A 23641-nucleotide genomic window follows, 5' to 3' on the forward strand; every position below is an offset into this window, starting at 1 on the left:
GTTGCATCCTTTTATTTTGTTTTATGAGTATTAATATTTTATATTTAATGGTTTAATTTATTTCTTTTAAAGTTAATTGATTAAAAAAATGTTACATATAAGGTTCCCCATACAAATGTTCAACAAGAAAATTTTTTGGTTACGTCTGATTTATTAAATATCATTTTTTTTTGATTCAAACGAAAAAAATGATACTAATATGTATTTTAATAATTAGCTATAACTTTGAATAATATGATTTAGACTATGAAACTGCCTATGCATATTTTCATTTTTTAAAATTATAATTAGTACCTATAGAAAATTACAATCGAAGATATTGGAATAGAGCACATTGAAAATGAAAATATTGATAATAACAATTTTAATAAAAACTATATATATATACATTTTTTTTAATGTTAAATATTATAATAATATTTTTAAAATATATTAGACCATTTATATAACATTTATATAAGTACAGAAGTTGAATAATTACTTTTTGATATTAAGTTTGTTTTTTTTTATATTTAAGTTTCTGTTATAGAAATATAATTAATTAAAAGAAATATTAAAAAGAATTAATTATATGTATATAAAAATTATTCATTTAAAAATAATGCCATTAATTTTACAAAATTAAAAATTATAATTATTAAAAGTTATGGAACAAATATAAAAATAAATTCCCCTTATCCTCTAAAATATATATTTGTACATATATTATTAACACATATATGATTTGTTTAAATGTTTTATATGTTATAGAAGTTCGTATGGACTTAGAGATTATCTAATGTATCCGTTATGAATTGCATAACAAAAATTAATAATTCTTATATATATTATTATCATATTGCTATAATAATAAATATCTTTTAAGAATAATAAAACGTAATTCTACAGCATAATATATATACAATTATAATTATTTATATGATAAAATTCTTATGATTTGTCTTTATTGTATTAATATAGAGAATAATGTTTTATCTGTATTCTCTACGTTCTATATTCTATATAAATTTAATAATTAGAAATTTTATAACATCATATATTTTTTTTTCTGTTTAATTCTGAAAAATATTAATAAAAAATTTGTATAATAGGTGCGCTATATTAAATAACTAAATTATATATTTAATATATTTTTGAATAAATTCAATTAATTTTATTTTAAATTTTATTATGTAAAAGGTATATAATATTTTTTAATGTAATTTTTCTTTGCACGTATACTAAAATTCATTGTAGTTATATAAATTTTACTAATTTTTTCCAATGTATCAATAAAAATAAATTTTTAAATAAATGATGAATTTTTGTTATCATTGGAAAATTATAATTCTTTTATTAGTAATATTTTGTTTATTTAACATATAAGAATATTAAAGTTATATATAATGGAACATAAAATTAAACATATCATATTTATTAAAATATTTGCTTTCATCTTTTTATTTTGGATATGTCATTTAAAGAGTTATATGGTATGATATTATCATTTAAGTATACTTGCATTATTAATGCTTTACGTGTTTTATTTTTATTAATAAGGCTTCATAGAATTAATAATTTATCTTTTAAATAACAAATATTTTTTATCTTTATTTTTTTTTCCCTTTAGATTATTTTTGATAAATCTTTTGAAGAGTACTACAATATTTGTAGAAAATTAGATACAAGAATTTTTCGATCACTAACAATATATAAACATGATAAAGATTCATATATTTTGGGATTAAAACAGAATATATTAAATAATACAGATTACAAAAAGAAAAACATAATTATTAATAAAAAAGAAGCCCCATTTAAAAGCAAAAAATCTAATAAAAATTTATTAAATAAAGCGCAATACTACACCGAAGTTACAGATTATAGCAATGGAATTTTTGATGGAAAACATTTTCATTTTGAAAAAAAATGGATTAAAAGGAAAAATTACTCTCATTTTCTAGAAAAAAAAAGAAGACTTTGCGACATAGCATTAGGAAAAATAAAATTTAGACATTATAGATATGGAGTTGGTTTATTTTTAATTTTTATTATGTTGGGAATATTATACATTATAGGAGATATTTATGTTTCATGGGAAAAAGTAGGGGGTAAAATTAGAGTAAATTTAGAATCGATTATTAAAATTCCAGTAAGTTTAGATCCTTATACATGTGCAATATTATATGCCATAGATATTGTTATATTTTCAATTTTAATTATAATAACAATACCTAGGATCTTAAAAAATAAAGAGATATATAATAAACTTAAGTTGATGAATGAGTAAATAAATAATGAGTATTTTTTTTTTTTTAAAAGATCTCTTTAATATCATTATTATAATATCTGTAATACATTTAAGGTTGTGCGTAGTAAACATAGTTATAATTGCTTATGCTTTATAAATTCACCCATATGTACAAGATATTTTTTATACAGAACAATAAAAAAATATGTTTCTAATTTTTTCTTAATTTTGAATGTTTTATTATTTTTATGTATGGACGTTAAAGTATATTCCATTTAAATTAACTAGTGTTGCCTAATAAATATATTTATGTATTTAAATATATTTAAAAAATATATATATTTGTATGTTAAAATTAATATATATAACACAAGAATTCATATAGTTTTATTCTAAGGTTTTGGAAATTTATATATGTATTATATAAAATAGTACTTTTTATTTTTTCACTTGTTCTTGTCAAAAATGAATATATTTTCACTTTTTCGGAAAATGTATTATTAGATATAAATTAGATATAAATGTGTCTTATTTTGTATCAAATGAAAAAAATTGAGATATTGTTTTACACTGATATGTATATATATTTTTTTTTTCTACTAAAGAAAAAAATTTTATTTTTTCTATAAAATATTTTTTAAGAGAATTATATTATTAGACATAATTATAGTAGAAATTCTTTTAATATACTTTTAATTTTTTTTTTGAATTATGTAAAATTGGACTTATAATTATGTAATAAAAAATATATTCTTATTATGTATATATTACTTATAATTATTACGTAATCGATACTATAACTTTACAATTAAATAAAAAGGTAAATATATTCTCCATTTTATTACTTTATTAACTATGATAATATTTCTATTGTGGAAAAATAAATTAAATATATAATATAATAAAAATATATTAATAAACAAACTATATATTTTTGTTATTTTTTATGATATATAAATATATTAATTGATAAAATTATTTTAAAAATTTATAATAATACATATAGTTTTTTTTAAGCATCGTCAATATTTTCATGTTTATAATGCACATTTCTTAAATAGTAGCAAAAAGAAAATTTTTATTTTTTAATATATATTTCTTAAACAGAAATTTAGGTTTAGAGTTAGGTTTTTTCTTATTCTTATGGAATATTCAGTATTTATTACTGTAATTTTAGAATTGTTTGTGATTGTATGTTCTTCTTTATTAATTTTGTGTATTATAGTACTGTTTCAATAAATAATAGTATATATACTTTAATCGTTGTATTGTTACGCTTATATAATGGTTAATTTAAAAGTACTTTATTAAAATAACATAAATATTTATAATATAATGAGATTATTAGTAAAAAAAATAAGAATTCTTATTAATATATAATTTGAGAGAGAACTTAATGTACCAGGTTTATTCTTGTTATAAAAACTTTAATGGAAGAATTTCAGTTTACATTATTTATTTTATTACTATTTTCTTTTTTTTTATACTTTTCCTAAATTAGTATACTTAATCTAAAAAACATTTTTGTAAAAGAATTTAAAAACATTTTACCTAAAAATATTCATATGAATTAAATTCGATTAAAAATTATAATTATCAAAAATGATTGCACAAAAATAAAAAATTAAAAGCTAATTACACTAAAAAATATGGATTGCTTTATAGATTTTGATGTATTATATAAATTTGAATTATTAAATATATTATATTCCATTTTATAACGAAAATATTATAATAAACATTTGACGAAATTCTGTACAAATTTTTACGTTTTACGTTTATCATTACTATTATTATATTATTTTAATAATTAACATTTTATTATATATTAACGGTTTTTCCAAAAAATAATATTTATATTATTATCATTATTAATATAAATACATCGTTGATATTAATTATAATTTCCTTAATATATTACAAAATATTATATGTATTCTCTACATAGTGTATACATTTTTCAAAGTATATATTCTATATTCTAGCATTACTCAATATTTACAAATATTAAGAATATATGTTTTATTAATTTTTAAAAACTATTAATAAAAAATATTATTTTACTGTTATACTACAATAATGTGTATATTCTGTATATTCATTAAACAATGAAAATTATTTTATTTAAATGATATTAGTTTTATAAAAATAAAATTAATACAATAATTTTATAATATGTCTTAAAAGTTACTTTTCTTGGTGTCTGATGTAAAGAGTATTATAAGTGTATAGATTTTATTGATTCTATACTAGAAAAAAAAAAAAACAAATAATAATAAAAAAAAAAAATTAAAAATTATAGTGAGCTTTAACATTTATAAATATTTTATTATTGTTAATTTAGTCTTTACTGAATATATTACACTATTAAAGAAATACATCCTGGAACAAAAAATTAGGTTACTTTTAATTATTAAAATTTCTGCGTTTATACTTTTATCATGGATACACTGTTTTGAGAATGATAAGGTACAATAATATTATTTGAAAATATTTGATTTATTAATATTTTTAGTGTTTTATTTTTATTAATAATTTATTGTAGGAGGAAATTTTTTTTCATTAAATAACAAATATTTACATTATATTTTCGGAGTATGTTTAACGAATATTTGAGTAAGAACTTCAAATTTGATAGAAAAATAGGCAGAAGTGATTGTAAGTTACTGTAGAAATATAAAAAAAATCAGGATTCAAGTATTGTTGTATTAAGAGAAAAGATACCATATAATATAAAGAAAGAAAAAAATAATATATGTAATAACGATAAAAGAGATAAAAGAAGGAAGAAAAAATCGAAAGAAAGTTCATTAAATAAAGCAGGAAGTCATAGAGAAGATAAGAAAAATACTTTGTGTATTTTTAAAACAAAAAAGTGTTGCCATTTAGAAAAAAAAATATTTAAAGAACTTGATCATGTGAATTTTATTAAAAACAACAGGATAATTAGTGATAAATTGTATAAAAAAATAATGAGTAAAAAATACGGGATACGACTATCCCTACCTATATTATTGTTTCTGTTATTATTGATATCACTTATATTAGATTTATTCGTGGGTTATGGTTTTATAAATTGCTTGAGCGCGTTATTGAATACATATGGTAGAGATTTTTGGAGTGCGTTAGGAGGAAAATTGAATTATATTTTACGGAATCATTGGTCTGAAATATTAAGACCATCTTTCGAATTGTCAATATGGAAAAATAGCAAATGGGAATCGGAAATCCATGTATCGTGTAATTTATTTGGTTTTATAATATATTTCGTACCTTTTATTATATTAGGTATTACATTTATGTCCGGTCTTATTTACTACCATAAAAAAGTAAAAAAAATTGAAAAAATTAAGTTTAGGAAAAGGTAAAATGAACATCATGATATGTGCTTTTTTTTTTGTGGTAATTCTTTAACACGAAGTAATATCTGTAATAGCATAAATGATTAAACTAGAAAGTAAAAATATAATTACTTAAATTTTTTCTATACGAATATATATACGTTGTCTTCCCTATAGACAACATTAAATTGAGTCTTCAATTTTTTAATAAATTTGAATGTTTTAATACTTTTCAGTTTATATTATAATGTATTTTTTCAACTTAAATATATTTGTCTTATCATTTGTACATTTTATATTTAAATATATTTCTACAAAAAAACAATATATTTGGGCATTGAAATTAATATATAATCAAGGAATTCATATAATTTTACAGAATTATTTTAATAATTGTATTTTAAATAAAATATTCTTCTTACTATTACAGATATTATAATAGTCTAATATTGTTAGTTTTTCACGTTATTAAGAACATGGGCTATTAGTTTTAAATTAGCAATAAACGTGTAAATTTTCGTATTTAATGAAAGAAAAAGAAAATATTTGTTATATTGATATAATATATATATATTTTTTTATTAAAATGAAATCTTAATATTCATTCTATAAAATATTTTTTATGAGAAATATGTTATAAGAAATTATAACTGTAAATACTATTTTAATGAACTTATATATTTTTTTGGATAATATACATTTGTAGTTATATATATATGAAAAACATATATTCTTATTAAATATCTATTATTTATAAAACTTTGCCAAATTATAGATTCGTTATCTCTACAATTAAAATAAAGATTTATAGTTATTTATTATTAAACTTAATTTTGATGTTAATTACATTTTGGTAAGACTAATTTAATATACATTATAATGAAAATTTATAAATAAATTGTATATATTTTTTTTATTCTTCACATTATTAAAATATTAAATAAATTAATTAAATATTAATATATGGTACAAATAAATTGTTCATTTATAGTTTTTATAATTCTAAATATATAAATAGAAGCATATGTCTGTAAGAAACTGAAATATCATTAATAATATTAAAAAAGTACATATTTTTTGTATTAAAATGTAATAATGTGTACTTATTTTTATATATTTTTTTTATATTTTTAATGAGTAAGAGTATATATAAGAGTTAATATGATATTATAGATGTATACGAATATATATTTTTTAAAATGACAATAAACATTACATTTATAAAACTCATTTTTTAAAAAATATGAAATTAAAAAAGGGTATTATTTTTTTTTAGACAATTCATATTTATGCAATATTTTTTACTGGTTACATAGGTTGTAATTAGTTGTATCTAAGAATTACTATATTTTTTATACAATGTTTAATTAAATAAATATAATGTATATGATTTTGAATATGAATATTTTCCTAGTAATGTTCAAGAATAAATTTAAATTATTAAATTTGTATCATTATAGGTTCAAATTAAAATTATAATATTAATATATGTTTCATTTATCACATTAATATACAATTAAAATGTTATTTTTTGTTAATGAAATAATATAAGTATATATATTTCTTTGCAAAAATACACTAAAGAGATATAGAATATGAAAATAATGCATACGAACAATTCTATATGATGAAATGGAAGAGATTGATAATAAGAATTATAATAAAAAAAAAGTGTATATGTATTTTTGTTTTTTATTGTTAAATGCTAATGAATTTTATTAAAATATATTCTTCTCTGCATATAATATACTTATGTAAAATGATTTAAAATATTTTTTTTTTTTATGTAGACAGAATATCAAATAAATGTAAACTTATTTGTAATATAAAAGGATTCAAAATGTTTTTAAAAAATAAATTAATTAGAATAAATAAATATCAGAGTGAAGCTTGAGTAGAATTAAATACATGTAGATATAAATAATAATGGTCCCCATTTTAGAGAATATTTTATCATATATATGTTTGTGTATACATAATAGAATATATAGTACTACTATTGTAGAAGTGCTACTTAATCAAACAATAAGAAAATAATAATTTCATGGAAGATATTTATAATCTAAATTAATTTATTTTTATATAAAATACTGAAATTAAAAGAGTTATATAATCCATTATTTTTGTAGCATTAATAACATCTCTAATTAGGCTAAATATAATTTATTAATATAAAAGGAATATCTATAAGAAATATTTATTACAAGTGACAATATATTTACAGGGGTCAACAAGTATTAAGATATAAATATATATATATGAATTAATAAATATACATATATATTATAAATATATATATTTATTAATACTAATTTATGGTGAATACATGTATTTAGGGACTAAATAAATATTTCAAAAAAAATAGAAATTATATATAGATGATTCATTAATTTTTCTGATTATACATAATTAACTATTTTAAATAAACGTGAATATTTTTAGTAAATATATAGTGCATAATACGAATTAGAAAAAACAAAATGCTCCAAAAAATTACAATATCGATTGATTACATGAAATGTTAGAAAAAAATTAATAAAAAGAAGATAATACGTTTATATAATTTTTAACATTTTGTATTCGTAATTATAGGTAGTATTAGTTATTGCTATGAACCCTAATAGTTATTTATATAAACAGAAAATTTTTTAATTTTAACAAAATATTTGACGTTGATATAAAGGAAACATTTAAAGAATTCAAACCCACAATCTTTTTTAACTATGTTTATAGCTCTGTATATAATATATGCATATGGAAACTTGCAATAAAATTATAATTATCTTAATTTTGTGTAATACTATAAGTAATATATATTATATAGGAAAAAAAACAATTTAAAGTTTCATTATATTCATTATTAATTATTTTTAAAAAATTAATTTTATTTTTATAATTTATTTTTAATTATCTTACTAAAAATTTATTTTCACTGCAGTTCCTCTTACTATGGTACTCTCTTTTTTAAATATTATTATTCTTATAATATGTAATAAATATGATAATTTTTCTTATGAAAAAAAAACAAAATGGAAAATAAATTACCTATACACTAAATCTGCTTAGTTTTTTTCTGGTTATAATAAATAAAATGAATTATTATAAATTATATAAAATTTATTGTATTCCGTTCATAATAATAAGTACATATATATAAATGAGTTAATGTAAATGGTAAATTTTAAAAGATTAAAATTTTGTAGGTAAATTAATTGCTAAAATGTGATTATGAAATTATTTGTATATGAATATTCTACATGCTGTAGGTATATGACGAGTGTTAGATTATAAATTGTACTTAAAACATTTTTTTTCTTTTTTATTTAATTTTTTTTATTGTATGAACATTATAAGATACACTATAATTAACGTTCTTCAACTTTTAAATTATGTTTTTATGGTATAATATGTAGAAATAGCAAATCTTATTATCAGGAAGCTTAGAAAAAAATTAATAACTATTATTCCTAATTTATGCTAATGTATCTGTTTTCACAGAAACTAATTTTTCTATTCTAATTGTAAAATAAAATATTTATTCACTAAAAGATCCTTTTTATTTTATTTTCGTAATGGAAAATATATACAACAAGATTTTAGAATTGTTCTGTTATATTGTTATAATTTATATATATATGGGAATTCATTAATAAATTAGTTTCTCCAATAACTATTTTATTTTATGTTGCCCTTGTTCTAAATAGTTTTATTGAACGTATTTACTAAAACATTTTTAAAATTAACTTTTTATTTTGACGAACCTAATATATGTATTTTATTTATGAATCATAGTATTTTTCTAAAACGTATAATAATGTAAAATATAAACTACATTAGTTCTATTTTTCTAAGAATATCTTGTAATAATATAGACTTTTGTACACAGAAATATAAATATTATAAAATTAATCTATACCACCTCGAAAAGAAAAATTAAATATATAATATAAAACTCCTTTATATATGCTTTTTATTTGGATATGTTATTATTACAACGATGCAGTATTATAGAATTGAATAAAATTCTCTTTCTATTTTAACTCATGTTATATATATATATATGATAACAAAAAAGTTCTACTTAATGCTTAAATAAATTTATCAAATTATGAATATTAAAAATATATTCTTTTATTTGTAAACTATATGTAATTAACATTTAGATAATAAAAACAGTGAAGATGAAACATTCAATTCAAGAACAAGTATATTATTACTAGAAAATTCTATCGAAACAAAAATTGTGGCTTTTAAAAATGTTAAAAAATGAGAGATAGGATCATTAAAAAAATTAATACGTTAATTGAGAATGAGAGTATAACAGGAAAAGTTAATCGTCAAATAAATATAATTCAAGTGCTGAATCAAAAAGATTTAGTCCAGAAGTACCCTTCTGTCATATATAAATCTTTTCAGAAGTAGAATATTTTTTAAAAAATCACTCCATAAGGAATTTATTCCTTTATATATAATACGGAAAATGTAGCTGTTCTACTTGGAAAAAAATTTTAATATATGTAGCTTGTAGAAGAACCTTTTTAACATTTTTTGCACCAGTAAATCTTTTGATAATAAGAATTTTATTACTTTTATTCATAGAAATCTATGATAAATTTACATGTTTTTCGTTATTCTAGTTATATTAGGTATTTATATGGTTATTCGTGTATTGGTTAAACTCTTATTATACGCATTTGAAGTTAAAGGAATTTTAATTAAAGCTTATGTGTAAAAGTATTGCTGTAAGGGAAAATGTTTATCTTGCAAATAAAAAAAGTATATAATATTTTGTATAATATAATGTTTTCAAATATTTTCTTATTAGATCCATGTAGATTTTATCTAGGTAAAGATATAATATACGCATATATATTTATAAATAAGGATAAAAATATATGTACTAAATATTTATAAAAGTAGATGTTTTTATATATTTTTTCCTATTGTGATGTAATATTTTGAATTTATTAACTTGACTTAACATTATATATATGTATCTAATATTGTGTTTAATAAAACTGAGAAGTTGATATTTCTTAGTATTCATAGCAATATGAGTTCTTTATAGGAAGAAAATATGTGTATATATGTTTAATCTAAATTTTTATAATAAGAATTTAGTATTCATTAAATTTAATATATATAGTAACATTCAATATGTCACTCGAGCTAGTGAGGTAGTTTATATATTTAACAATCATATATTTTCTTTTTTCTATTTTAAGAATTTAAGTATATTAAAAATTTTTCAAAGTAACATATTGTATATTAGTTTTAATTTACATGTTTCAATTTACTCTTCATTTAATAAAACTAAAAGTTTGTGTTTTATTTAATTAACATGTATTTCTTATTTAAATATACATATAATAGATAATTTATGTAAAGGAACTTGAGAAATATATATTTTAAAACTTAATATAAGAATGTGTTTATTAAATTTTTATATATTTATCCTATTTGTGATATTGTCAAAATACACAAATATTATTTTGATTTTAAGAACAAATTATTAATAGAACTTTATTTATTTTAAAATTTATAATACTTTATAATTAATTGAATTATGATACTTTTGTCCTATTATTTTTGAATTTAATTAGTTGTTGAAATTAAATCTCATAAAAATTATCTAAATTTCTATAATAAAAAAAATGTGCATAAAAAAACAATGTATATTTTTTTTGAAAATACATTAGGAGATTATATTTTTGTATCTTTGTTAATTTGGCGTTATATTATGACAATAAAAAAATGATTGTTTTGGTTGAGTCTTAAAGAATTAATGCATAATAAATGTTATTAATATATTTTCAATGAAATTCATTTAACAATTAAATAATATATATTTAACTTTAAAAGTTAAATATATATCTTTCCATAACAAAAGTACATATGAATAAAAATTATGCATTTGTGTTACTTTTCATTTTTTGTCTATACATGCGATTTCCAAAGTAGTAATATGACATTAAATACGTCTATAAGTGTAAAGAGTTTTTATTAATATCTTTAAATTTTTTCGAAATTTTTTTTCATCTTTATTTTAATTATATAATGTTAAATAAAAGTTAATCAGCATATATGTATAGGTCAACTCATATAAATGTTATATTGCTTTTATGAAAAATATAATTTCTTATGTCTTTTAATTTAATCATTAATCAATAATGCGTATAAAACTATCAATTATAAATTTTATAATTTTTTAATAGGTTTTATTTAAGTGCCTTACAAGTGATTAAGTTTTATGTTTTTTTAAAATACTATTTTTTAATTTACATTTGAACCGTCCAATTAAGATTAATATTTGTTTTTTAATCACAAGGCTTTTGCTTTTTAAAATATATTTATTAAATCATAAAGAATACAAAGTGTTTGATTTTTATTGCATAAATATAGTTGCAAATAGAGGAATAGATATTAATATTTGGAAGGATGCACATAAGAATTTGATCAAATTCTAATAAATTTTACAAAACAATTTTCATTTTTTTGTTTGTTCTTGTTTTTGCTATATTAATATTTCTTCTAAATATATATATTTAAGAAAAACAAAATATATTATATAAATGAATTTAAAAAATAACATAAAGAATTATGATATAAAATCAAGCTAATAATTAGAATTTTAAAAAATTGCAGTACACGAATAAAAAATAATCCTGTATTTACCTTTAAAATGTAAAATGTTCATATGTTATGTAGGACATTGTTAATTTTTTTAAATATGTTATAATATATAAAAGAATGTATGGATTTAAAGAGTAAATAAAGTATGTATCAAACATTGAATGAAAACTTTTTACAAATTATTACTCTTTTAATTTATTCTTACTATTATAATATTGTTCGAACAATTATTATTTTATATCAAATATATCCAATTTTTGGAATATATGATGTTTATGGAATTATAATAATACATATAGTAAAATAGTAAATTTGGTAACATCAGTAATTAATGCATCAATAATTATAACAATAGATTATATCTATATTCTCTATATTCTATACTGCAGATAAATTCAATATTTACAAATAGCAAAAAAAAAAAATATATTTTTTTTTTTTGAAGAGAATTAATAATAACATTTGTTCATTTACTATACAAGGTAACAAAATTATATATTCTAAATACGTATGAATTAAAATAAATTATAATTATATTAAATAAATTAGATATTAGAGAATAAAATTAAAATATAAATTTTAAAATAATTTATAACATTTATTTTTTTCATTTTGTTTTATAAAATGTATTATTGATATTTTTGTTACATAATTTTTTTATGAGAACAGAATAATAAAAAATTAAAAAAATAGATGTAGTGTCACCATTAAATGTATATTACATGAATATAATTTTTTTTTAATTGAACATACTACAACATATAAATTTTATATAATGGAAAAAAAATTTAAGTTACTCTTATTTATTAATATTGCTACGTTTATACCTTTAACATGGATATGCCATTTTAGCAATGAAAATGTATGATAATATTATCTAATGATATTTGCAAATATTTCTTTTTCTTGTGCTTTATATTTATTAATACTTTTTTTTAGCATAATATCATTGATTCTTTTTAATTATAAATATTTACTTTATTGTTTTAGAGGACATTTTATGGATCTTTGGGTGAAAACTATATAAATGACAAAAAATTAAATACAAAGAATTATCGATTATTAGCAAAATGTAAACATAATAAGGATTCATGTACTATGGGGTTAAAAGAATTGATATTAAATAATGATATAACAGAAAGAAAAGGTATATCTTATAATGAAAACATATTTGCACAATTAAATAGACAATCAAATAGAAGTTTATCAAGGAATATAGAAAAGCACAAAAAAGATAAGAAAAGTAATTCTCGTATATTTGAAACAGAACAATATTCCCGTTTCGAAAAAAAGATATTCAAAGAACTTGATTATGCTAACTTTCTTAAAAACAACAGGGGGATTAGTAATAGGATTTACCAAAAAATAATCCGTAAAAAGTACGGATTTCGATTAAGTTTACCTATATTTTTTGTTTTGTTGTTATCAATTTTACTTTTACTAGATTTATTCGTGGGTTATGGAATTATAAATGTTTTGTTTTATGTTTTGAAAAAAATCTCTACAGCAGTTGTGGCCAATTCTGCAAGCGGTCATACTACTTTTGGTGAAATGTTGAAACCTTTACATGAATGGTTAAAAAATTCATCTTTTGGTTTATTCTTCAAAGGAACTGCTGAAATAACAAGTCGACAGAGTAAAAAAGTAACTAAGGATTTTTATATAACCGGTTTCTTTGGATTTCTGATATATTTCGTACCAATTTTTATAATAGGTGTCACGTGTATATTAGGGGTTTTTTACTACCATAAAAAGGTTAAAAAATATGAAAAAATTAAGTTTAGGAAAAGGTAAAATAAATAATAAGAAATATGATCCTTTATATAAAAAAGTATTTAATGTGAAGTAATAACTGTAATATCTATAGTTATATATCTACTAAGAATATCAATAATTGATTATCTTTTTTTAAGTGAATCTACATGAACAAGGCTTATATGATATACAACACTAAAAAAATATATGCTTAGTTTTGTTTGAATTTGAAGGGGTTATTTTTTTTTAAAATGTATTTTAATTTATTATTTCTGTTTATTAAATATTATGGCTTAATATAAATATTTAGGTATTTGTATATATCTTCATAGAAAATATATATATGAGTGTTAAAATGGATTTATAATAGTACAATTTGTATTGTATTTTTTGAGCCTCATGTTACTTTATATTTGAACAATATAATATATTATTTTTTATTATCACAATTTTTCCAGTTTAAAATTATTATATGTTGATATAGTTCATAAAATGTACTTCAGTACTCTAATATTAAAAATAAATGTGACTTATTTTGTAAGAAATTAAAGGATGTGCATTTATTCTGTTGCAGTGAAATATATATATATATTTACTTAAGTGAGAATATTAATTATTCCTTAATATAAATTTTTTGAGATATCTGTTATAAAAAATATATATTTTTTAATTGTTTTTATCAATTGTTTAGCTATTTTTTCCTAGTTTAAAAAGGAAAAAAATAATTGTATATCAAAATAATAACATTATTGTGTATGGGTTATTACTTATTGTTTAATTACATTATATTTATGATTATAATTTTTTAAATGAACAGTTAAAACTATTTATTATTTTATTATTTTCCTTAATTCTGTAATTAATTCAGTTTTTATAAAAATAATTGAATTTAATTTATATTGATAATCTATAAATAAATGAGATATATAAATTTTATTATTTTTTAGATCGTTAAAGGATAAAATTACATAATTATATGTAATTTGATATTAATAAATAGTATAATGAAATTGTTTTCTATTTAATATTGTTTTTTTCATAATTGTAGACTTCTAAGTATGTAATATATATCTATAAATATTATCATTAAGAGTAATGAAAAACAATTCAGTTATTTTCTCTGTAAAATAATAATACATAGATAAGTTTTATATATAAATTTTATTGTTTACGCTTGTTTGTAAATATATTAAGTTAAAAGTTAATATAATTTCATTGATGTACATATATATGCATATTTTATATTAACCATTAGTAATTTTTTCATATTAATAATAATATGTTTATGAACAAAATAGAAATGAAAAAAGATTTATTTATTATAAACGATTAATGAATAGGTAATATATTTTTTATTATATTGATAGGTATTAATAAATTGTATCAAAAGGATGACTACTTTTGTAAGATATATTTATCTAAATAATTATAATAAATAGGTATGCCCGTTGAACATATTACCTAGTAATTTTTATGATTAAATTTTTTTTTCTATATATGATTTGTTATAGATTCAAATGAAAATGATAATAACATATTAATATATGTTTTATTTATCACCTTTATGTAAAATTTAAAAGGCACTGTTCTCTTAGTAAAATAATCATTCTGTACATTTTTCTTTGTAAAAGTATACTTAGGGCCTGTAGAAAATTAAACTTATATATATGGAAATAGTGTATTTAGAACATGAAAATATGTACAATAAAAATATAAATAAAAAGTATGTATATATATATATATATTTTAATAATAAATATTACTAAAACTTATTAAAATATTTTAGTTCATTTATTTAATAAGTAGTACAGAAAAGACAATACTTATATTTTTAGAATATGTTTATTCTTTTTTCTTTTTTGTTTTTTCGTATGTGAGTGCATCCTATATATAAGAAAAAATTAATTAAAAAAAATATATAAAAGATTAAGTTCATAAATATAATATGTATTCATTAATTAATAATGAAATATATTAAACAAATATAAAAATTTTATTATTCAAAAATTATAGTAGAATATTAAAAACATTACTCTTTATTTTCCTTTAAAATATATGCTTCTACATATATCATATAATAGTATATATATTGTAAACTATAATATATTGTATGCGGTAGTGGATTATCTAAAGAATCTGTTACGATTAACATAACACAAAATATTATTGTTTAAATATATTATTACTAATATTATATTCTTATAAATATTTTTTATGAATAATATAAGTTTCTTATAATACATATTGTTTATATATTTAGAATTATTAGTAATATAGTATCTATAGGCATTTTACATATTGTATTCATATATGAAGAGTATAGATCTATGTTCTCTACGTTATATATTCTATATATATTCAGTATTTAGATATATTATAAAATAATATATATTTTTTTTTTCTATTTTATTTTGGAAAAAATTAATAAAAGGAATTACTTAATTAGTGTACTCTATTAAATAATAAAACTATAATTTTTGAGAATATATAAATAAATGTAAATTATATTATTTTAATTAGAGTTAATTTTTAATAAAAAAATTTAAGATTAAAATTTTATAATATATATTTAAATTTATTTTTATTGCATATCTTGTATAAGTTGTTATAGTTATATAGTTTTATTAATTTCTTATGAAGCAATAACGAAAGGAAATTTTTAAAATAGTATAGCATTCTTTAAAATTAAAAGTATATTAAATTATTATTGATCCTTTCCTTAGTATGTTAGAATATAAAAGATCTGTACAATGGAAAAAATAATTAATACAATCTTACTCATTAAAATTTTTGCATCCGTCCTTTTAACATGGATAAGTCATTTTAATAATCATGAGGTATAATAATACTATATAAGGATATACGATTTATACGTATACTGCATACTCCATTTTTATTGATAATAATTTATATTATTAGTTATTTCTCCTTCAAATAATAAATATTTACTTAACTGTTTTTTTCTTTTTAGATCACGTTTAATAAATCCATGGATAACTACAAATTTGGCAAAAAAATTTGGGGCAAACACTTTTCGATTACTAGCATAATATAATCAGAATAAGGATTTACATATTTTAGGGTTAAAACAGAATATACCAAATAATGCTGAATATGAAAAGAAGGATATAACTATTAATGAAAAAGGGGCTAAAGATAAAAACAAACAATCAAAAAAAAGTTTACTAAATAAAGCGCAATACTATACAGAAGTTATAGATTATAATAATGGAATATTTGATGGAAAACATTTCCATTTTCAAAAGAAATGGATAAAAAAAAAGATTATGATACTTTTTTTAAAAGAAACAAGCGAATTGGTGATATAGCTTTAAAAAAAATAAAATTTAGAAAATATGGATATGCAGTTGCTATACTTTTTCTTTTTTTCCTTTTGGAAATAGGATTGCCCATGTCCTGTAAATTCGAGTTGGCGTCTATACGTACAGGTGGTAGTAGTGAAATAGATACACAGATTATAAATTTCCTTAAAAATATACTTGGTTTAAAAAATGAAGGACATGTTTTTATATTATTATTTGCAGTAACTTTCATTATGTTATCAATATTAATTATAATAGCTATTTATAATATCTTAAGAAATAATGAAAAATATCAAAAATTTAATCTGATGACATAGTAAAATAAACAATAAGAAATTTGTATTTTCATATAAATTAATTATTAGTGAGAAGCATTATATGTAATATCTTTATTTTTATATACTTTATAGTAATACTTATTATTGATATAATTTTATAAATACAAATGTGTATAAAGCATTATTTTTATACGAACAGTAATAAATTTTGTTTTTCGATTTTTTGTGGATTTGAATGTTTTAGGGGTTTTCATTTTGTATTATAACTTATTCTTGCAAAATAATTAAATATTATTGAATAATATATATATTTATGTGTTAAAATAGATTGCTACTAAAATTGTATATATTGAATCAAAATTAATATATAATATTAAAATTAATATAATTTTGTTGATTTTATATTAGAATTTATTTATTAAGTATAAAATACATGTGTTCCATTTTTTACTTTCTTCAATTCTATAATGGCTGTTGATAGACGTAATAAAACAAATACATGGTTGACTTTATGTTAAAAATAAAAATGTTCTTTTTTGTATTTAATCAACTGAAGTTAATGTATTATATTATACTGCATATATTTTACTCAAGAAAAAAAACATAATTTTAATTATATATATAATAATTTTTACTAGGAATATAATATAAAATATATTTATTACGTAATAACTTTTAAGAATCATCTTTTTTTTTTCGTGATATACATGGGATATTATAAATATATAATAAAATAATAGCTTTTTTAAATAAGGTTCTGAGTTTGGCGAGTACGGTTAATATTTTAATTTTACTCCATTTACAATTTTACTTTATTTTATGCTCTTGTGTATATTATTAAGTGTAAAATTAATTCTTTTTAAATATAGAAAAGTATACTTTAGTGATTTAAGAAATATAAATATTTTTTTTATTTTTATACATGAATAAGAAAGAATAAAAATGAATACAATATAAATTTTAAAAATACCTTTTTAAGCTGTAAGAAATTTTTTTATTTAATTCTTCTATTTTCAAATATAAATGAAATCAAATTTTTTGTATCTGAAGTTTTTGTTTTTTAAAGAAGGTAAATTATTAAAATATGCTCAATATGTAAGGAAAATAATTCACAAATTTTTATATATTAATTCAGTTAAAAATATCTTAAGTTGGTATTACATAAACAAATTTGTAAGGGGATGATACTTTATTATTTTTGTAATTTTTTTTTGATGTATACCTTATAATTCATTCCCCTCTCTCTCTATACATATATATATTGATATATATATTAATTAATAAATAATTAGAGTAAAATGGAAAATGTTGATTAAAATATAACAAAATGGTGTCCTTATATATATTAGAAGTATTAACTATATATTGAGCACTTCCGTCTAGAAAAAATATATAATTAGTATATTGAAATGTTCATTAAAAATAATATTAAGTGCTTCGTTATTATAAAAACTTTTTTATTTATCATTTTTATATGAACTTGTTAATGTTTTGGTAGTGTTAAAAAAATTTCAGTATTACATATTTTTTGTTTGACTATTTTGAGTGTAACATTAAGTATAATCCTTAAAATGTTATATCTAAGTTAATATCTAAAATTCTTATATATAGTAAAATCCTAGGTTTCATATGCTTATGTACAATGATTTAAATGAATGAATATTCTGAAATATCTAATTCACAAAATAAAACTGCGCTTAAAATTTTTATGTGTTTAAATTTGGGAACCTCCATTTCTAAAATGTCATATGTATAATTATATATATATATTTAGTTCCATGGAGGCTATAAAAATGGAATTTTCTTTGAATATTCAAGAAGGAAAGAAATTCTTTTTAATTTTTCTGTTCCATTACGTATTAGCATATTATGTGCTTTAGAATTTATGGAAATATATGTAGAATATTCTGTTTAATATAAAGTTAACAGAAATAATGTATAGATATATAAACATTTTTTGTTTCAATTATAATACTTTTTAGTAAAAAAATTATAATAATAATAATGTAATTTTATATATGTTCTTATTTATCTTATATCCATTTGTTTACCCTCCTTCAATATTATACATAAAAAAGTTTTTAAATGGCAGAACAAAAAATTAAGAATAGCTCTTGAGAAGAACTTATTTAAGAATTATTAACTAATAGATAGAAATACTTTAATTTAAGCTCCATTAACATTATTATTTTTGTTTCTTATCTTCATGTATATATATTATTAATAAACTTCTACATATGATGGATTCAACATGAATATAACAATGATGAAATTGTTCTACATTGGATTAAATATTCAATTCGACATAATTTTAAAGGGAAAAATAATATTAAAAATTTTAGGATACATATTTCATAAGTAAAATATATAAATTTTTTATGTTTTTGGTTGTTTTTTTATTTTAACGTTTGTTTTATCTTATATAGTAATATTATTGGTGTTGTTATTAAAACTTCTTTTTTTTTTTCCTCTTATCCTTTATTAATACTTCTGTAACAAATATTACTTCATATTACTATATAGGAAAATCAATATTTATTGAATAATCTTGTGCTATATATTCATGTTTTAAAATTATTTTTTTTTCATTCTGGCTAAAATCTCAGGTATAAGCGTACTTTTCTGGTACTAATTCTTAAATTAGTGCTGTATATATGTTAACCTTTTCTTTGAATAATTTTTATATCAATATAATTGTAATTTTTATGAAATTTTATTAATTTGTTTATATTTAGTTAATCTTATTTATTAATAACTTTTCACATGTATTAATCTCTCATATAGGTGTCTTCTAGATTTTTTATTGGTAATATTATAAACTATAATTTTAGTATGAAGGATATCCTTGAGGCTGATAACATATATTATGAAAATTTCCTCCAGAATTTCTATTTATATCTTGTATATTTGGTAAGGATACTCTTATTTCTTCTTCAAGTTCAATTATTTTTTTCCTATTTAAACGAATATGTAACCAATATTTTATTGGAGTAATATATATGAAAAATAACATATACATAAAAATATAATTCTTTTATGCAGTTAATTTTTTGTGAACATGTATATACGCATTGTGGTAGAATATTCGACATATTAAGTACAATTTTTACTAACCTTATATAAAAAAAATACGCTAAAAGATGTTGGTAATGCGGAATCTGTTAAACTGGTAGCAAAAAGATAACTTTTTGGAAGTTATAAAATTTTTGGTACATAGGGACAAATAGTTACATCGCTCATTGTTTCATTGTATGATTTCTTAAAATTTCTTAACTCTTCACAAAACGCGTTAATTTCATTTGCTTCACATTCCTCGTAATGTTCGATATAAAACTTGTGACACTTTTTAAGATTATCACAACTAGTTGTAACTTTATTCTTTTCGGTTATAAAATGTTTAAATCCCTTATATAGACTATATAGATCTGTAAGTTTTTATAAAATATGTCTATCAAGTTGTTTTATTTTTTGAGCACATGTATTACTTATATAAGTGGAAGATTCCTTATAACCATCAAACCAACTAAAATGTTTACTATATTGATTTTATTTATTTATTCGATAATTCACATATATACAGTGTTTGTGTCTATCAGATTTATAAAGATCCCTTATTTTAATTATATATATGTCAGTATATTGGCATGCAGTAATAAAAGTATCATTAGTAATCTGTGAAAAACCGTTTTTTCTTTTATTACAATACTGTTCGGGATTTTTCCTAGTCCATGGATATCTTGAGATATAACTATTAAATTCATTTTCATATTTAAATAAGAATTACACCGAATTATCCAAAAAATAAAATAATAATAATTATTATATATAATTTAGAAAAATTATACTTTCATGAAATTGATTTTTATATTAATTTTTGAAAAACCCATTGTTGAATTCAATAATATATATAATTAAAATAACAAAATGATAAATTTTACATCTCTCTGTGCACTTATGGATGGCATTGTATATAAGTATATGGGATTTAAATAGCAATAATTAATTTCTTATCGTGTTAGTATTTATATAAATAAAAATAATGATAGATTATATGTTGATATATAATATATTCCTTTATATTAACAGTGAATTTAAAAAAAAAAAACCTTAACAACTCTCTTTTTTCGTTTTTTTTTAATAATGAAATAAGATAGAATAGTTTATATAGATTAAAACATAAGCTTTAATATATAAATATAATATTATCAGAAACAGAATTAGTTTATATTAATTAACGAATATTATAGAGAAATATGCACCTTCTAATTATTTTCATTTAAAGATGAATATATAATTTAATTGAAATGCTATAAAGAAAAATAAATAAATTTCAGTACATATTTATATAAATTGAAGATTATACTGGAATATCTATTTAGGAATATACTTTGATCCTTTAAAATGCTATAAATATATAGATACTATTTCTATGAAAAGTTTAGAATTTTCCCTTTTATTAACGATTATATATTCTTAAAGTTAAATTGATATTTTTCAATTTAAATTAATTGATTTTCATTATACGTTATAATGATATAAACTCACTCAATGAAATTCAACTTAATCATTATCACCGAAAGTTTAATATATAGAAATAGAATAGAAATTTAACTAAAACGTAAGCATAATATATAAAAAAGGCATTTTTTGTGAATTAAATATATGATTGTTAAAAAAAAAACACTTTCATCAATAAAGGTATTTTTAAAAGATACACAGAATCATATATTTATATAATTATCCATTAATTTTTACTATTATATTATGTGGAAATGATAAATTATTAGTTCTATATTTATCACATTTGTCTTAGTATAATATAAATATTTATAATGAAAATAAATATACGTAAAGAAAAATTAGATATTATTATAATATAAATTTATTGTAATCATTAATTAAAAATAAAATAAAAAATTTTATAATTTTATTAGAATCATTAAAAAAGTTTGTTATTAAAATCCTTTTTTACTTGTAATATAATAACAATATATATTAATATATAAATCAAAATTTTTAATTATAATCAGTTTATTACACATACAATATGAATAAACTTTTATGATACGTGTTTTACTTTCGATTTATAATAAAATAAATGTGATGTGTAATATCATTATATTTTTCGATTATTTATATATCACTATTATTCTATATATCTCTACTATATGTCTTTTTAGTCATTCTACGTAATAACTTATGTTTTAAGGCAAAAAAAAAAAAAAAAATAACAAATTATTTTTCCTTTTTTTATATATTATGTTTTTGTAAAATAAAATATTCTCATATATATTAAATATTATATATAAATTTAAAAGAATCATTATATTTTAATTCTAACAATATGCGTATGAGATAATTAAATATATTTAAAAAAAAAAAAATGTAATAAAAAAAAAAATTGTTTTTATTATTATTTCACATATAGAGTGAGTTGTCTTTTTCTTCATGAATATGTTAGAAGTTATAATAGTATAATAATTATTATAATAGTTAAAATAAATATTTTTTATGAATTATATTACGATGAAGGTTCTTTGTTATTTATTTGTTTTTTTTCTATATAGAATTAATATATCTTCTTTTAATTTTTATATATGAGATTTGTTTAATAAAATATGCGGGTTGTTAAATGAACAATATATTACCATGAATTAAATTTTTTATATAATAAATTTTATATTAACTCATAATGACATTTTTAGATTTATGTAACCTAATATTCTTTTATAAGTATTCACGTATAGTATACTTTTAATATACTTGTAATATGTTTATATGATTATAATTAAATTAAAAAAATTATTAGTTTTTCTTATCATATATAAAAAATAAAAAAAGTCGTACGTATTTATTATGCGAGTAACTTTAACTTTATATTAAGTATGTATATCATATATATTTTATATGATGAAACATACAAGATTTTTTTTTAAATTCCTTATTTATATTAAACTAATATTCTTTAAAAGAACTGTACATTTATTAATGGCAATATGAAGTAAGATTTTATAAATTGTACGGAATTTTTCAAAATTATTAAAATATGGATAAGGTTGATATTAATAACTAAAAATAATT

The 23641-nt window shown here is 18.1% G+C and overlaps 2 protein-coding genes and 3 pseudogenes across 2 annotated transcripts, besides 3 other annotated features; 4 read left to right on the forward strand and 1 right to left on the reverse strand.

Moving 5' to 3' along the window:
* Window positions 1-1385: 1385 nt before the first annotated feature.
* Window positions 1386-2269, forward strand: PmUG01_05043500 (fam-m protein; the record flags this gene model as incomplete). The annotated part of the gene is made up of 2 exons (XM_029003652.1): window positions 1386-1472; window positions 1610-2269. The coding sequence occupies 2 exons, from the start codon at window positions 1386-1388 to the stop codon at window positions 2267-2269; spliced, it is 747 nt and encodes a 248-aa protein (XP_028860577.1).
* A 2343-nt stretch (window positions 2270-4612) lies between these two features.
* PmUG01_05043600 lies at window positions 4613-5598 on the forward strand (annotated as a pseudogene).
* Window positions 4613-5598: a sequence feature (fam-l protein, pseudogene).
* A 7381-nt stretch (window positions 5599-12979) lies between these two features.
* On the forward strand, window positions 12980-13998 carry PmUG01_05043700 (fam-l protein; the record flags this gene model as incomplete). The annotated part of the gene is made up of 2 exons (XM_029003653.1): window positions 12980-13066; window positions 13195-13998. The coding sequence occupies 2 exons, from the start codon at window positions 12980-12982 to the stop codon at window positions 13996-13998; spliced, it is 891 nt and encodes a 296-aa protein (XP_028860578.1).
* Window positions 13999-16709: 2711 nt separating this feature from the next.
* On the forward strand, window positions 16710-17599 carry PmUG01_05043800 (annotated as a pseudogene).
* Window positions 16710-17599: a sequence feature (fam-m protein, pseudogene).
* A 2800-nt stretch (window positions 17600-20399) lies between these two features.
* Window positions 20400-21340, reverse strand: PmUG01_05043900 (annotated as a pseudogene).
* Window positions 20400-21340: a sequence feature (PIR protein, pseudogene).
* Window positions 21341-23641: the final 2301 nt, after the last annotated feature.

This window comes from Plasmodium malariae (assembly GCF_900090045.1).
Source record: "Plasmodium malariae genome assembly, chromosome: 5".
Classification (NCBI taxonomy): Eukaryota; Apicomplexa; class Aconoidasida; order Haemosporida; family Plasmodiidae; genus Plasmodium; species Plasmodium malariae.